The sequence below is a fragment of the Dreissena polymorpha genome, chromosome 11 (assembly GCF_020536995.1).
Source record: "Dreissena polymorpha isolate Duluth1 chromosome 11, UMN_Dpol_1.0, whole genome shotgun sequence".
NCBI classification, from domain to species: domain Eukaryota; kingdom Metazoa; phylum Mollusca; class Bivalvia; order Myida; family Dreissenidae; genus Dreissena; species Dreissena polymorpha.
In genome coordinates, this window is record NC_068365.1 from 82,639,519 (window position 1) to 82,658,752 (window position 19,234).

General features: G+C 35.2%; 2 protein-coding genes across 4 annotated transcripts in view; both read left to right on the forward strand.

The window, feature by feature from the left end:
- The window catches only part of LOC127851894 (translation initiation factor eIF-2B subunit gamma-like), a 488,689-nt gene that overhangs the window by 120,312 nt on the left and 349,143 nt on the right, over window positions 1-19,234 (forward strand). The gene's annotated exons all lie outside the window — the stretch shown is intronic.
- On the forward strand, window positions 1,211-2,575 carry LOC127849980 (type-1 angiotensin II receptor B-like). The gene has a single exon (XM_052382716.1). It carries the CDS (start codon window positions 1,211-1,213, stop codon window positions 2,573-2,575), a length of 1,365 nt encoding a protein of 454 aa, XP_052238676.1.

A 19,234-nucleotide genomic window follows, 5' to 3' on the forward strand; every position in this document is an offset into this window, starting at 1 on the left:
CTTTTAGTTGAAAGGTCAACTATGGCTATAAATGATCTTGTCCCGGCCATAACTATGTCATTCATTGTGAGATTTTAAAATTACTCAGTATATTTGTTCACAATTATTTGACGGTGTGTCATGCAAAAGAATTACATCTCCAATGTCAAGGTCACACTTTGAGTTCAAAGTTCAAAAATGGCCATAAATGATTTTGTCCGGACCTTAACTATGTCATTCATTGTGAGATTTTAAAATTACTCTGTACGTTTGTTCACAATCATTGGGCAGCATGCAAAATAGCTGCATGTGGGGGACAAAGCGAATGCAATGGCCCATTGCCCTCATGCATGCATTTGCCAGGCTTTATGACTTTCGGTTGTACAAAGCCATGGTGGAAGTGTCACAAGATAAGCGAAAACAGGGCCGAAGTCTGTAGAAAAGCGTGGTAAAAAAATTTTTGTCAAAAATTAAGAGACATTCATTATGGACAAAAACACGTATGTACGAAAATTAAGAGCCACACACGATTATTGTTTTTGTTAAAAAAAGAGGGCGCCCGAAAACTTAGTGTCCGAAAACTAAGAGAAATTACGGTAATTCCTAGTTTCACAGAGCGTAGATCATTCGTCCTCGGCATTGAAATCGAATCCACTCGCAAAGGAGGCCAAAATACATGTTCTCCAATTTCAAATGATAACTTTCCCTATCCTGGTATCCAATCAAATATCAGAAAAACAACAACTAGCTAGTCATTAAAGAAAACAACCCACTTATTAAAGCCTTAATGAGTGTACGACCAAAGAAAGATCGTTAAAGTTGCGCTGGTACTGACAACTACAAGAGATTATTAATAATCTTGAATTGGTGTTTTTTGCCTTGTGGTTTTCTTGTGAATGGACGTTTTAGCTTGGATATTTTTTTCAATATAATGACACTGCTTAAATTAACTTTTTTTATAACATATTGTGGGTTGGCAGATTTAATAACGTGTAGTGGATATTTGTTTTGACTTGGATATCGCTGTATGTACTGCTTTAACATGATTTTTCAATTAATAAAGCAAAGCTACCTATTGAGAAAAATCCCATGTATCCCGTATCGACCTACCCCACTTGGCTACCAAGTCCATTGGATTTTCATACGATTCTCGCAGGCGTTCTCGATCGCATATGGGATGGTTATTTTCACTTGATGACTTGTGAGTTTAACGGGACAACTGACCAAGGCGATGGCTAGTAATACGACGCTCAATCAGACCGGAAATGTTGGCAATCGAACTTCTAGTGACTGCATTTTTCCGCCTGGGTGGACGGGACCACCGCCCCCGGGGCGCTACGCGGAAGTGTCGAGGTACCTGTGGATGACGGTGCCACCTGTGATCATGATCGTAGGGCTGCTGGGTAACATTCTCACCGTGATCATCCTTCTGAGACAGAGTCGCAAACTGGCCTCGACGGCGCTCTACCTTCTTACGCTCGCACTGTCGGATTCTGTGATGCTCCTCAACTCGCCTCTCCGGAACTGGATGTTCAGGGGCCTTGACATGAAAGACGTTCGACATCTCAGTGAAATGGGGTGTAAGTTTTCCGTGTTTTTTACATATACCTCCGTGCAGTACTCCTCGTGTGTGCTCGTTGCTGTTACCTTGGAGCGACTTGTCAGCATCGTGTGGCCGCATCGGGTGCGCCTTGGCTGCACCACCAGGGCCTCCGGGGTCGTCCTCGTCATCTTGTTGGTATTCATTCTCGGACTCAACTCGCACATAATCTACGGCTTCGGGGCTTCGCAACTTCCCAATTATAAGGGTCCTTGCGAACCAAAGTATAATGAATACATGCTATTCTGGACAAAGACATGGCCATGGATTGATTTCGCAGTTGCGTTTGCGATACCGTTTGTACTTCTCGGCGGAAGTAATGCAGTGATCATTTACAAGATGCACGAGACGCACAAGCGGAGACGAAGCATGAGCGCTTCTAACCAGGGGATGGGTCACGCCGGCCACGACACGACTATGGTGACGGTGACGCTGATACTGCTCACTGTCGTGTTTTTCATCTGCCTTACGCCGGTTCAGGTGTTCTTTATTTATGATCCTCACAGGAAAAAGATACTGATGAACGACTATTATTGCAAAGACATGTACGAGTTTTTTAAGCAAGTTGAGATTCACAATGTCTTGTTTACAATTGTCAACTTGATTTCATATATCAATGCGGCTTTTAATTTTTTCTTGTACATTTTAAGTGGTTCAAAGTTTCGGTACGAGGTGATCGCGTTGTTTACATGCCAACCCACGGGCGAGGGCGTGTTTGGTACCACTACATCCGCGAGTGTACGATACAGGAACACCTTGCGCGCGGCCAACTCGACGAGGCACCTTGAGAGAGTGACCAGCGTTACGCACGTCTCTGATGTCGTTGAACTGAAGTTTTCTGACATACGATCGACGCGAAAGTCCAGCAATGGTAACAATAATGGCATTTTCAAAGTAGAAAACGGAACGCGCGCTGAAATCGAAAATGGGACACACGCCGGAACCGAAAGTGAGACGCACACACATGAAAACGGATGCCTTAAAACTCGACTGTAGGTTACACGTTTATCAACCGCAGAGTAATAAACCATGTATCTCATATAATAACAACTAATAATTCCTGACGCATTCTTCGACATTAAGCGCTGGAGTTTCCAGGAAGTGTGGTTGTCCGCCATTCATACGGCCTAATGAAGTGACTTCGCTGTTGTGCTGGATCACAGAGCGGAAAACATAATTTGAATATCCCTGCGCATCAAACGGGATGCACATTCGTTCACAAATAAGGTATAACATGTATTTTGCATATAGTAAACTAAACAAGTTTTTTCTTGTTTACATTGACATCTGCCTTACAAGATACGACACCATTATACTCGTTATTAAACACATACACCGTTGGCGCAGGAATATAATTAGAAAATTTCATACAACGGAATTTCACATTCATGTTTAATACTTGTATAACACAAATGTCTCGAATGCTATCTTTAGGCTATACTTTTTGTTTAAAGTAATATTAAATTTAAGCGTCTTATTTATCGTCGAAAGAAGTGTTAATATATTCGTGAGTTTATTTCGTACCTTATTGCAACTTCGCATTTAGATATTTTGTGTCTGTAGACCTAAAGAGGCGGATTAAGAGGTTTAACCCATTTATGCCTAGCGTCTAGACAAAAAGACCTTGGCAAACAGCGTAGACACAGACGAGACGCCGCATCATGCGGCGTCTCATCAGGGTCTGCGCTGTTTGCTTAAAGGAATTTCTGTAAGAGATATTCTAAATATAGAAATTAATATACTAGACATCACTAATTTTGGAAATAAATTGATCCAATTTAGAAGGATGGGAGAGTCCAGTAGGCATAAATGGTTTAAACTTAATCTTGCGCATGGAAGCTATGCAAACAAGCTAACATAATGTGATATACCGATATTATCTATATGGGTCTTGAATTAATGCATTTTTATAACTTGGCCAAAGTTAAAACCCCTCAGGAATTTGTTTGGTATCGTGTATGCGGATTGTATATTGCGTTTTATTGTGTTGTTTAACTGTCCTTATAAACAATAAGGAATACTTTAACAGTAGTAAATCATTTATGTCACTATTGTATTTGGATTTTAATTAATTTTCATACATATTATGTTCTAAAATGTTACGGTAATCATGTTTGTATTCTTACATTAATTTGGTTTATTAAGCTTCAAACGTTCTACATCCAAAACTCAGTGCATTACAATTGAATACTAATACGGGATATAGAAATCGTGTATGTGTTTATTGTTTGCAATAAAACGTGAAAGAATGTACATGTATACAATTAGATGCTTGTCTTAAAAGCTTTGAGCCTTGCTCTGGGAAAACCGGGCTTAATGCATGTCAGCACAGGCTAATCAGGGACGACACAGCACAGGCTAATCAGGGACGACACAGCACAGGCTAATCAGGGAAGACACAGCACAGGCTAATCAGGGACGACACTCTCCGCTATAATAATATAAAGTTCAGGTTGAAAGTGTTATCCATGTAAAGAATGTGCAAACTTCACAGGCTAGTCAGGGACGACACTATCCGCTATAATGATATTCAGGTCAGGTTGAAAGTGTTATCCATGTTAAGAATGTGCGAACTTCACAGGCTAATCTGGGACGACACTTAAAGAACACGCATTAAGCCCTGTTTTCGAAGAGCGGGTCTAATATTATTCTTTTTTTAAGTAAACGCTGACAAACACCAGGTTCTGGTTGTTATATGTACACGAGGCAAGATGTTGTTATTCATGTTGTTGCTGTAATTTCGTTGTTGATTTCATTAAAACTCTTAGAAAAAGAAGTGTGTGTTATTTATTTTAAGTGTGTGTGTGTGTGTGTGTGCAAGCGTACGTGCGTAATCAGTGCTTAGAGTATTCAACCTTTTAAAATCTAATTCGACAATCACACGTAAAAAAGTAATTCCACTTTAAATACGCAACCCTCAACGGAAAGGTGAAAGGTCAATAGAAAAAATGTGCGGATACTGACAACATATACTTAATAACAGTTTTAGTATTTTTTGAAATAAGGAAATATGCCAATTAATATTTGACTGTAAGAGGTTTGCGCATCATGCTCTACCACCAGGCAATTATATTGGCAACGATTAATGGCGAAGTTGACTGAATCGATACGTTTGAGAAAGTTCTATACATTCCGGAAGTATTAAATACGAACGTAACTAGCGGCGGTCCATTCCGGAAATTAGATTGTATCTTGCGACCGACATACATCTAACTTCTTTAATTCACAGTTAAAACTTACTGAAAATGAATGTTCGTCGAAGCTTTATGGGCAAGTACTTGATGGGCATGATCGTGATTGAAACAAAACAGTCATGATAAAAAACTGAAATAGTGGTTGAACATTAATGAATGAACGAACAAATCCATAATCAACGTCACAGCTGTGAATTTGAATGTAGAGTTCCGCTATTAGCCTTTTAATCCAATCTTCCTCGGTTCATATAGAAGATATAAACAAAATATCCGTTCAGTAGTGTAAGGTATTATTTAAAAAATAACATTCAGTTTTTGTCATTGAGTGAAAATTATATGAACACGTTTTTAACAAAAAATGTCCTGATTTCATTAAGTATGTCGACAAAGTTGTATGCATGTTCAATATAAAAGCTAGGGATTTGTTTTTTAATGTTGATGAATACTGGTTGCAATAAATGATTTATAAAAACAAGTATGCACTCTGCTTTAACCCTTTCAGTGCGGGAACCGAATTTTAAAGACCTTTGCAAACAGTTTGGATCCAGATGAGACGCCACAGAACGTGACGTCTCATCTGGATCCAAACTGTTTGCTATTCTGATAGTATTCTTTGAAATAAAAATGAAGAAAATGCTTATTTTACAAATTCAGCAGACGACATTTTAGCAGACGACAAATTTCCCAGCATGCAAAGGGTAAAGTTAATGATGCTGTGCGGAACAACGCGACTGAAATTACGTTTGTCTTTGATATGTTTTGCATTCCAAATATGGATGTTTGGATAAAGCCACCGTTTATCATCACGGAATAGATGGATATTCATAACAGCATAGAGTTAAAATATTTTTTCAAGATTTTTAAAGTTACAAATTACACAAGAATGAAATAATTGTCAGTAAAATACACTTTGAGTTATTTTATTTCAATGATATAAAATGTATTTGAATACAGTTGAGCTGCCATCATAGTATATGTTTTACATTATCACACGCACAGTTGCATGTTTGAGTAAAAACAAACAGCATTTCTGGATATTGTTGATATAAAAAGTGTATACATCGACGGAAATTTTTGATAATAAATCATGTGTTTTCAATAATAAATCGAGTCTTTACGATAAGAAATGTGTTTTCGATTTTATTGACAGGAATCGAGTTGTGTCATTTTTATGATTATTAGTTTTTTTTCTAGAAGTGCTGTACTCCTTTAATCGCGATTTAGCTTTCCTTTGGTCGTAATTTTTGTGTCCGTTCATACATGTATGTAAGAAAAATGTGGTGAAATACGCTGAAATGCATTGATGTTATTTCACGGTCGTTCATTACGGGCGGCACCTCTGTTTTGCGATGCATTAATACATGAGTCAAAGATACTTCCTCTACGGACCGGATGCTTTGAATAATCACGGAAAAATGTACACGGTGAATTGGTTTTATATGTTTTTTATTCACCACATTTCGCATTATTAAAAGAAAACGGGCAATGCAGAGCGATTCAGCGAAGATAAATGCACACGCAAATGTACACAAACATACAATCACAGCCCATTTTAAAACATGAGGACCTTTACTAGTTGTGGCATAGTGGAGTTTTAAGAAGCAAATCGATGTATTTGTTACGGTATGAATAGCTTATTTCTACCCAATTATATACATACCTGTAATAGATAATTTTGTGTTTTTCCAAAAGAGAGGGAGCCAATGTCAAGATATATTAATTAACAGTCCCATGACAATAACATAGTCACATGACTTACATTTGATAGATAATGTTCCGTTTTAATATTGCTTTTTTTGTTTTAGATAAAGTACTTACATCCAAATATGTACAGAACGTATACACTTTAAATAAAAAACCAGATGTAAATATTAAATTATATAAGTAACCAACTCAATTAAGAAGTCAGCATCCCAAATATAACAGATTATACGATATATGTCCACAATATGTAATATCCAAAAATCCTATAACTAAATTCTCAACATTTTCATACTAGTTAATCTACAACAAACTTGTTAATACAGTAAGATAATTCACGAAATAATTAAAATATGTTACTTCTTCTTGAAACGCCGAGTTGTGTACGTTTATTACAGTTTTAACACGGTAGCGGATTAAAAAATATCACGAACAGATGCAAACGGCCATTCACTAAAACGCTTTAAGTTGTTCAACGATAAATTTTCTTATCTTACAAAGGCGAACGTTGAAATACATCAAGGCATTATTAGAAAACTAGGGGTTCTGATTAAATGTATGTCAAAATGTTCGCGACTCAAATTTGATAATTTAAGTAGTCAACTTACAAACATAAATCATGAAAACATAATACGTTGAAACGTTACATGAGATATGTCGCTTTAAAATAGCTTAAAATAAAGACAGACAGACATTTTATTTGAATTGCACAATGTTCATCGTCAACATCACATGTGGTTGGTATTGATATATGTCAAAATGTATATTCGCAGAAAGAAGTGTAAAAAACATGATTATATACTAAACAAATGCATATTGAAGTACAGAGGATGAACAATTGGTAAAGCATATTATACGATTTAACAAATTCAATCTGTTACTCAATGATTTCTTAACAAATCAGCAAAGTTTTACCAGTTCACAGACCTATTTGTTGATTGAAGCAATTTTACATACTTTATAACATATGGATTATTATAGTAATATTTTTATGTATTTCTTTCTTATATCAACAAGTGTCGAACAAATACATACACCATGAAATGTGTCCTCAATATCCGTGGCATTACAACAAAGAAAATATCTTTCTTGTCTAGCAATAGTGCTTCCATTATATCTACCAGTCTGTATACGAAGGATGTGAACCGATAATCTTAATAAATAAATACATAAATAAAATCTTACATTTTTCGGAACTAAGTCTAGGTAATTCTCATATTCAAAATTTGACTTAAATGTTCTATAAATGTCTAATATTGATATTATATCTACTGTTGTGCGGTACCATTTTTTTATATGCATCTATTATTCTGGATTTTAGAATGATGCTTAACATAAACAGTGGCTCCTCCTCCTGTTTTTAGCGCTTATTGGCATTGGCCCGATCTCTTTTGGAAGAATGCAAAACTACATATAAGATCGGCAAAAAAACACACATTTTGTTGTGAATGCAACAACTTGTACATGTTCAAAGCAAGTATTTCAAGCCACACACATTGAAAATAAAGTAAATTTAAGTATAAATAAGAAACATATTTTATATACGCCAATTAGAATATATCCGGCGGTTACAAGGTAGAAATCCGTCCTTTTGCGCTTTAAAACTTAAAAATAATCGCGTTTGTTGAAATGGACGTATACGTATAGAAATCCTACTTTCGATTTTAAAAGCGGTACCGTTTGAAAAATAATAAATTACTTGCTAACTAGGCTATAGATTTAATTTTATCTATGCCCATTAGAGTATATCTGGTGGTTACAAGGTAGAAATCCGTCTTTTTTGCGTTTTAAAACTTAAAAATAATCGCGCTTGTCGAAATGAACGTATACGTATAGAAATTCTACTCTCGGTTTTAACATTTAAAAAAATAATAAATTACTTGCTAACTAGGCTATAGATTTAATGTCAATTTTGCACACTTTCAAATTGCATCTATATGTATTGATTAACCTGTATTTCATTTCAAGGTGAGTGGCTTTAATGTGTAAATGATTTGATTGGGTAGAACTGTGCTCGTCATACAGGCGAAATACATCGATTTACTTTCAACAATTCCACCTTGCTGCATCTTTTTTAAAGGTTCTCAAGTTTCCAAATGGGCTGTGCTTGTATGTCTGTGTTCATTTGTGGACTAATAAATCTTTGCTGAATCGTACTACACTGTGCTATTTTAAAAATAATACGAAATATGTTGAAAAGAAAACCCATTTAAAGTCTACTCAACCTGTATAATTATCCGTGAATTTTCTAAATAATCTGTTACTTAGCAGCGCCACCTCGGAAGTAGCATTTGCTCATTTATTAATGCATCTGAAAACCGAGTTGGCGCCCGTGATTAACTGCCGTAAATTCACCTAACACCAACACTCTAAATTCGAAACGAATGATGCGAATAGTGCACAATTTAGCAGAATAAGTTTGTCGGATATACAAAAGTGTTTATTTTATCTCGTAATTATTGTCTTACTATGTTTATTAGTTAATTTTGCTTAACAATTCATTGAAATTATGTTAACGAAAAAAACCGCAGTATTAAGGTCATTTTCATTGATCAATATGCGATGGTATATGATCCAATTATTGACGGTACATATATATTAATAATATAAGTTAATGTAAACTTAATTATGGTATTTGTGTCCCAAACATTAAATGCGTGAGAAGTCTTGAAGTCTTGTTACTTGCTTGCGTGAAGACACTTGAGTCTCGTTCTGAGGACACGGGGCACACAACATGTGCGCGAAGTGAGGACAACATGTGCGCGAAGTGAGGACAACATGTGCGCGAAGTGAGGACAACATGTGCGCGAAGTGAGGACAACATGTGCGCGAAGTGAGGTCCCAGATTAGCCTGCGCAGTCCGAATCAGGGACGATGATTAGCCTGCGCAGTCCGAATCAGGGACGATGATTAGCCTGCGCAGTCCGAATCGGGGACGATGATTAGCCTGCGCAGTCCGAATCAGGGACGATGATTTTCCTCTAAACTGGATTTTCGCTAAGATGCTTCATTTAAACTATTATAACAACATAAAGTGTGTTCCCTGATTTTCTTTTGCGAATCTCTCAGGCCAATCTGGGAGGCACTTAACGCACATTCATTAAAGAAGCCTTTTCACGTTTTGGTAAATTGACAAAATAAAAAAAAGTTGTTTCAGATTCGCAAATTTTCGTTTTAGTTATGATATTTGTGAGGAAACAGTAATACTGAACATTTACCATGCTCTAAAATTAGCCATTATAATCCATCTTTTGACGATTTAAAAACTTATAAAGCGTTGCAACGCGAAACGATTGAATAATTGGGAGAGTACTGTTGTTGTCGTTATATAACGTGAAACTAAGAGGATTACTCAACGATTCCTTAACAAATCAACAAAGTTTTACCAGTTCAGACCTATTTGTTGATTGTACAATTGTACATACGTGTACTTAATAGCAAATGGAGTATTATAGTTATATTTGTATGTATTTCTTTCTTATATCAACAAGTGTCGAACAAATACATACAACATGAAATGTGTCCACAATATCCGTGGCACTACAACAAAGACAATATCTTTCTTGTCTAGCAATAGTGCTTCCATTATATCTACCAGTCTGTATACGAAGAATGTGAACCGATAATCTTAATAAATAAATAAATAAATAAAATCTTACTTTTTTCGGAACTAAGTCTAGGTAATTCTCATATTCAAGATTTGACGTAAATGTTCCATAAATGTCTAATATTGATATTATATCTACTATTGTGCGGTACCAATTTTTTTTATATGCATCTATAAAACTAAGAGGATTGCTTATATTAAGTATAAAATACATCAATTATTATATGAGCACGGATGGCCGAGTGGTCTAACTGGTAGACTTTATTCTCCAGGACCCCAGGGGTCAGTGGTTCGAGCCCTTTTGAGGGATACTTTTTTCCTTTTTTTAAATGTTATTCTTGATTTTTTTTACTAGAGCTTTTTAGATCCAATGGTCACATTTATCAATATAATTTAGCCTTTAATGACAAACTTCAATACATGCAAAAATCTGTGAAAAGGCCCATTTCCTCAGATCGATGCTCAATTATATTGTTCCTGTTGGTGTATGGAAAGGACGACAATGGCACCAGTGCAACTTTCAATATAAATTGCCTATTTTAAAGACATTTCTGATTTGTATATCATTTTAGTTAAATAAGTAATCTGTGAGAAGCTAAATGAAGGTCAATCTTAATTTACCTCTAAATGCATCTCAACCTCCGCGCAGAGACACGACACTTCGATAGGGGAGGAAACACTGCGAGTTGTTTGAATTCACCTGTAAGAGTTGTGCGCCATTATTTCATGATTATAACACGAAAGTCTTTTGTTTTCAGTACTGTTTTCCGATTATTCTTTCGAATGTTTTTAATGTGTAAATGTTCTCCGATTTTATTTAAACGTTACATTATTTTCATCTAGCACCGGATTAATTGTGTTGTCATTCATAAAGGTAAGTTTGTGTTTAACATACCAATAATAAAGCACTTAATCTCGAAATATACGGTCCGTGTAAAAATTGTTAATGTTTTAAACAATTGAAATTATGTTAACGTGTTGAAATTGGACTAACATAGTATTATAAGGTATTATAAACTGCTATGTTTCACTGAATATGTCGAGCGCATTCGTTGCGACATTTGTCGTTACGCATAGAAACTGAACAGAAATTAACCAGCCCGTATGCGTCCAAAGTGTTCAAGGTAATTGAGATTGAAACCCATTTTCTCTGTTTTGCTCTTAATATAAAAGCTTACTAATTGATACATTTGGTGAACCTCTGACCGTGCGTGGACTTTCTGAAAGAGTCAATGGTGAAAAATCTTTTTGGTTAATTTACCACACTCATAAAACGGCTAGAAATCTAGTCCGTTTATACTGTTATTAAGATATGGTCACATGTTTATATAGTTTTGTTGTTGTGTTCTCGCCTGTTCTCTCAATGTTCATGTGCATACCATTACGTTCTATACTTTTTATCTTAGTTATACAGAATGTATTTATCACCACTATGGTTTATGTATATATTTATATTTAACGGTGACTTAAAGACCCGTTGGGCTGGATGTTTCATAATTAAATAGTATGTACAAACATTGCTGTTCAATAAAAATTAAACATTTACGCGTTTACTTACTTTATATTGAGTTCTTCAAATCTATGTACTATTAATATTGATCTGTTATCTATGTTTATGGTAATTTTTGCCGATGACATTTCAATTTTTTTCAACTGATCCCAATATACAATTTTAAATGTATTAGTGAACATAAGTGAACATTCTAAGAAGTGAGGTCTCAAGATAAAAGTCTCAAGATAAAAGTCGGGAAGACTAAGGTATGTTTTTTTTCCAAAAGTATAAATAGAAATATTCACAAATTTGAACTAAACGATGACAATATTGAGAGTTAAATTGTTGTATAACGGGTCACATTGTTTGCAGTCGAAGCACTGAACGAGCAAGCTTTGTAAGCATATAACATCATAATTGTATTATGCAACAGAATCGAAGTAGATAATACAACTAAATTATTAGTCTTCGACTCAATGGTAACATATTTTATCACATTGAAAATTGAATTTTTGTTTTGAAACCTACTTGAATTGTATAGATAACAAAAAGCTTAGAGTTGAATTTAGTAAATTTCCGATTGTATTTGCCTCTTTAAAAAATAGAAATATGAACTTTTAATAATATTAACAGCAATGATCGTATTAAGTGTGAAGTGTGTACTATTGGTACGATTGACTCTGAATTGTATTTGCTATATTGTTGTTCAATTTATAAACATCTGAGTCGAAATACAACATGAGGCTGTCATTTAATACTTGGAATTATTATGAGAAAAACATGCATCAAAGTCTGTACAAATTATCGGTAAAGTATCGAAATTGATATATTTTGCAATTTTAAAGCAAACATATAATATTGATTACTATGTAGCTTCCTGGCTGTTTAAATTTGTTCACAGTTTATACAATTTTGTTGCTTTTTTAGATTTATTTTATTGTATATTTTGCTGTTGTTGTTTTTGCTATATTTATGTAATATATCGACATTATTTGTATGCCATGATTTTACTTTCCAATATTTGTTGAATATAAATAAAAATTGCATACAACAATTCTCTGTATAGCCGAACTTTATCTCACTGCGTACATGTATTGATTATATGATTTTATTTTGCCAAAAGCATGTATTGCTGATAATTCAAATAATTTAATAAACCCTAATAAAACTTTTTCTTTAATAACTAATGATAAAAAATGACATTTCTGCAGTGAAATTATTAACAGCAGTGAAAATAAACCAATTGTTATTTTCACCGGTGAAAATAACACATTTTCGAAACTACTTTTTCTATTTTGAGAATATCATGTGAAGATTTACTTCAAGATTTATATATATATATTGTTTACGATCACGATTGAAATAAAAACGATATTCCATCGAATCCAACAATAGTTCTTCTTATTTCATGCTTTTTTTCACCGTTTATTTACATTGTAAAAGAGTTTAACCGGAGAAATTCGATGGTATAATGACGTCATTTTGTGTACTGAAATGTATTGAGGCACGCCACGGGAGAAAGGTTAACTTTTCAGCGAAAGGGAAACAGCTGTTTATTATTTTCTTGAAAAAAGGGCATAAAAGAAACAGAAAATTTGTTCATGTCAGTGTAAGATCGTTTGTTATTTCACTCGTGATCATAGAACAATAATATTTTCTATGATCACTCGTCAAATAACAAACGATCTTACACTGACATGAACAAATATCCTCTCTCTAAATGAGATGTTATTGTAGTATACGAGCTTAAATGATTGATAATTTGCTTGTCGTTTCATATAAAACATCAATATTTTTGAGATGCAATCAATAATAAACAATGCTTAAAATAGAAACCGTAACATTTGACGAACTATTTTATGATAGAAATAACATTATAATTTATATAATGAAATGTACTAGATGTTAACAATCTTAAAAAGTATTTCTAATTTGCAATTAAATTAGAAGTAAACACATGCAAAACTAATTTGTTAAAATGTTTGGCTCGTGTATACGTAATCTGCAACGCGATTGCTTTTGTTACAATGCAACATTGTATACATAACAGTAACGTCTTATATAAAACGTAATTTTGGATTAAGCTTAATATATTGGTTATACTGTATTTATGAGCTTTGGTACAAGGGAAATGTCCATATACAAAAAATGTGTAATACACTGTTCTCTGCACTTCCGCTTGATACGTCCTATTAGTATATTAAGTTTAATTTAAATCTCTTGAATACTTGCCAACTGATTCTTAGACGTTTTAAATCTATGTACACATTGAAATCGACGTCTGATCCAGTAACGCGAAAATTTCTAAGTGCTACTCAATCGATAATAGACATAATATTGAGGTAACCACATACGCCACGGTCTCGATCAGCAAGCATAATACAGAATAAATGTCTGGAATACCAAATTTCAGATAGAGATCACACGAGACTTGGATGGAAATGTAACTAAAATCCATGATTATTTTGGCATTATTCACACTGTCAGTTATATCCTGTGCTTGAATTAGCAGTCATTATTTAAAACCACACTTCCCGACACTGCGAGAGATTTAAAAACGCTTTTCTGTAGCTTTTCTGCTGGGTAATTATCCCAATTGTGATATGCGTTGGAGAGGAAAATCTCAAATTAAATATTAGAGAAAAACCAGTCTAAAGATTTTCAATGACATAGCAAACCGAATGGTGTCTTTATCCCTTCAATTAGCCTGATATTGTCATGAAGCAATATGCGCATCTGAAATTATATATGGTGTGGCTACGCTAGATATGCATTAGTGCATGTGTACACGACCAACCTGTAAAATAGTTCTTTCACTCTTTGTTGAACGCATCTACGCATAATGTTGTCATCATTTCACGTGAGATATAGCTTACACAAAACTCGTGCTTCTACCCAATCGATAATAGAGTTTCTAGAGGTACATGTAATCTCGTTATAACTGTACGTATTGTACTCCCTGTCACGTAATCGTTCATAGTTCATAGACGACACATAGTTACTAACAATGTTCATTACTCTTAAATTACCGGTATGTAGCCTATCATTCGATATCTCGTCATGCGCGAATTGCCAAGATGACGAGTTTTGCATTAACTCCCATTTTCTCGTGCCGCGCATTGGACAAGTCGGTCCATCTCTATTTATGTTAATTTCTCTGCATAATACAGGATAACATATTCAACAACACCATGTATCAGTTTCTAGTCCAATTTAATGTCTAACATACTTAATATTTTCAGTTATACAAATACGTTGTGATTGCTACATGATTGTATCTTTCTCGACCCGTACGTCTCCAAGTCTAAACGCTGTCTTGTTTCCCTCTAACATCTGGCCCGTGAAACTCAGTTATGAATCCCATTGGTCAGTGTTCTATGTGTCTTTATTTCTAATTGGCTGAATTACAATCTGGAGAAGTCACTATTCAAGTATGCACACGTTAATGAGCGTTGTGGTACAAACAATAAATAATGCAAATACAGCCTAAGGCATGTGTCAACAGTATTGTAACCCCTTTGTTGTTAAACACACACCAAGGTCGCCGTGGTGTAATGGATATGGTGTCCGCTTTGCGACCGGGAGGTCACGGGTTCGATCCCCACCGTGGGAGCGTTCTTTAGATCTCCCCCAAAGACACCAAGTACTGGTTCTAGGCCCTGGAAACGGACTCGAGAGCGTTTATATAAGCCTAAGGCTTTCGACGCAATCGAGCTAAAATAAATAGGTTTAAACTAAACACACACCAGATCCAAATATTTAATCTTTTGTCAATATTTCGTACATAAAGAAAACCCAAATATTTCACCCAATTTCTCATCATTATTTGACATCCCAAAGTTATACGAACCGTCGTTAGTGTGTATTTTGACGTTTATGAGGTCCATCCGCTTAGGTTGCAGTATGTGAGAATCCGAAGCATGTCCCAACACTCCTATCTAATTTACTCTCCAGACTCACGAAACCATCCAACGGAGGGCAATCCATCTAAAAGCGTCAGTTTCTTTGTTCGCACTCTGATTTATGATCCGGAACTGAAGTGTTGCATGTTTTCCTTTTTAATTGACATTGTTTTTTTTTCAATCAATATAAATCATTGTACATGTTGCAGGTAGTTTATAAACATGCAAATAATGCGCTGGGACATAGGGAATTATGAGATATAGTGGAACGGGTGCAATTATATAAATTTGCGTTCGTTTCTATATGAGTCGGGGAAAACGGGGTTTAATGCGTGTGCTTAAAATGTCGTCCCTTATTAGCCTTTGCAGCTCCTATATGCTAAACATTGATGACACTTTCCGAACATGCATTAAGGCCTTTTTTCCTAGGGATAGTCTCATATATTTTAATAACATCTTTTCCACCAATTATGACTCACGTTAACCGTTAAATTGATTACGAGATTTGCAGAAATGTAATTACCTCATTTGAGCCTCGTTCTGGGAAAACTTGGCTAAATGCAAGTGCGTTAAGTTTCATTTCCAATAGTTCGTTCTTTATTCACGCCGAAAAGTGTTTTAAGTTTTAACGTTAAAATACAAGTATTGTTTTGTATGCTATTAATTTACGACGAGTTACTAAGTTTACAATGCTTTATATCATATGTACGCTTTTTTTTTAAACGAAAATAATTTGCTGTTGATCCGAATTATCACGTAAACAATATGTTATTAATCAATGTCATTTTTTTCTACCAACAACAAACTACTTGAAGAATGACATCGTGTATATTCACAATTGAATGCAATATGCGCGATATACTTGTTTTTAAGAAAGACTATGAACAGAGCCGTACTTGGAAATTTCCTGTTGCGTGTCTTGGCAGGTCGACAGCACGCTCTCGAATGCCTGATGAAGTTTCCCGGTAAAGAATATATACTTTAAGTTTTATTATCCAGAGAAAGCAATCAATCATACGGTTAGTCATAACAAGTATTTATTTTGTAAAAAACCACAATAAATCATGAATTAATTTAAGACGTATGTATAAGGTCACGCGCATTGTCATGGAGACATCGGTTCTCCCTCTGTGATAAAGGCTTACAGGCAGAGCAGCGTGGAGGCAGTGGACGAGCTGGCAGCGGTAGTGGACGGATCGAGTAGCACTTACGCTGCAGTTCGTTATCTTGTGTGGTGGTGGCGTAACTAGTAGTCTTTCATAGACGAACACTTCAATTCGCTACCTGGCATACGGTATTTTATAATTATTACACCATAACAACGGAAATTGTATGCTAGTAGTTTTACAACAATCATACTGTCTTTGACATAATACCAATTATAAAATGTGAACTTTTTTGCAGGAAATATCAGAACTTCCGAATGTCATCTGCCACCCTTGGCGTTGTCATGGTGAAGACCTGCAGCGAAGAACCTAGGAATCCGCTTCACGAACACTGACCGTCCTGTGCCGCTGCTCCCTCATGGATTATCTGCAGCACAACATCACGTGATAGTCAAGATGGATAAGTTCATGCCGAGACAGTTATTTTTCGCAGTTTTATACCCTTTATAACTTTTGTTTTAATTATTTAATATCGCTCACTTTCCATCCATATCAGCGAGAAAGTTACTAGCGTTTATTTTGTATTTAAAATCGCTCTAAATATCGACTTCACTCGCTACGAAATTCTTAGCGGGATGACCTAATGACAGCTTCACTATGAAAATATGCGGGGAGTAAAGTCGATGTTTAAAGCGTATTTTAATACGAAATACACACTAAATCGTCCCTTTCACTGATATGGTTGGAAAGTGAACATCATTTGAAAATTAAACAAAAGTAAGAAAGGGTATAAACTGGCGAAAAATAATTGTCTCGTCATGAACGACGCCATCTTGACTATCACGTGAGTACCCCCTCTGCTTTAGATATTTTGTTTCGCTTCTGAAAATAAAAACTGTGCTGCAGTGGTAGCTCATCCGCTTACAGATCAAGACGACATGGGTTCGAATACTGGCGGCGTCATTTTTTCACCTTATTTTCTTAATATAAAAATTAGTAAAGTCTATTAAAACATTAAAGATTTGCAAGCAATAAGAACATTTGAACAATTGCCAAAATCTGTTAACAATTCCATTACAAACGTTGATGGGAACGAGATTTTGATTACATTATCGTAGGTCCACAACTTGTTTCATATGCCATTATTCAAATAAATACAATAAATATGTTGCTAACATTTTTTTACTAACTTTTTGCCCACTCAGTGTTGTGCTTTCAATAAAGTTAATCTCGTCGTATTTTATTTTGCGATAACATACGTTTGCAAAGTATTTATTAATGGGGAACGTTTCTTTAAATAGTACAACGAATACATAATTGTCTTGTTTCTTGCAGAAGACTGTCGAGTTTTTTTAAGGCTGTACTATCGTTAAACTTTGTGACGGAAAACATTTACCTTGCGATTTTGGGCGACAAACTACAGTATTTTGATATTAATCTGCAAATTATGTTGTATATTTTTTGAAATTATTTTAATAATTTTAATAAGGATAAAAAATTGCAGAACGTATGCTCAAAAATACAGCGGGCATGTAATATTTTGCGTATGTAACGATGTTGGTAAATATTACAACAACAACACAACAACAACAACAACAACGACTTCAATCTCTTACACGACGGTCACTTTAGATTCACCTCTGTGATGGGCACAGAACGGACTATTTTTATGAAAGTGTTTCATTCATGCCATGATCATTCCAAGCGTTCATCATGGAGGTTACAGTATACTCAACAATCTCTTGCATGACGGTTACATTACATTCACTGCATTAAAGAAAACCATATCATACAATAATATCTTATATCAGTCTTAATTAATTATTATAAAATTGATATGTTTTTTATATTAACAAACCCACATACATACATACGTCGAAGCAATGCCTATCGTCACTCAATACAAATTATGTTCAATTGTTTACATTTGTGAAGTGCGTGGAATGATTCCATCTGCGTAAATGGGCAATAAAGTAGTTCCAAAGAGTTGCATTAAAACTCGCAAGTTTTTGCACGATGTATCGTAAATTTAAAATTCCTATTTCATTATTTTTTGCCTCTGATCCTAAAAAACCCAAATCAAATGTACTTTGAATGCGTTTGTTCGGTGTTGCCCAGTTTCTGGACAAAATGACATACTGAGCCTTCCGCAGAGGTGTATGTGAGAGCAAGGAACCACAACTCTGCGTGGAGATTGCAACGACTTGTGGTAGCACTATACAGTTTTTAGCCTTAGTCTCGAATTGGAAGGGAGAAATTTCTAATAAATAGGGATACAATGAAACTGAGCAGCGATACCAGTGTTTAACAAGTTTTAAGTATCAGATTTGAGTGGTGGTGGTTTGAAATGCATGCTTAGTGATTTCGAAAATGTGTGTAGTGCATAGCCAGTGTCTCTGCTGGGCTGCCAAGGTCATGAAATACGTACATGCTGGTTTCTAGCTCCGAAGGCTAATTTTGCATTAATTTTAAAGGTTCCTCCACTCAACTGAATTTCTGTGAAAATCCACGTGGATGACCCTCGGATTCGTCGGCGTCGGTCAAATATCTGGCTAGTGATGCAGTAAAACAGACAGTGTTTAATGAACTGGCATTTGTGTTGAAAATCACGGAAATGGCCGCCAAAACAGGTGACATTCAGACTCCAAAATTG

What these genes read in the sequence shown, in the direction of transcription:
- LOC127849980 (XM_052382716.1), top strand. Translation starts at nt 1,211, where the DNA reads ATGGCTAGTAATACGACGCTCAATCAGACCGGAAATGTTGGCAATCGA.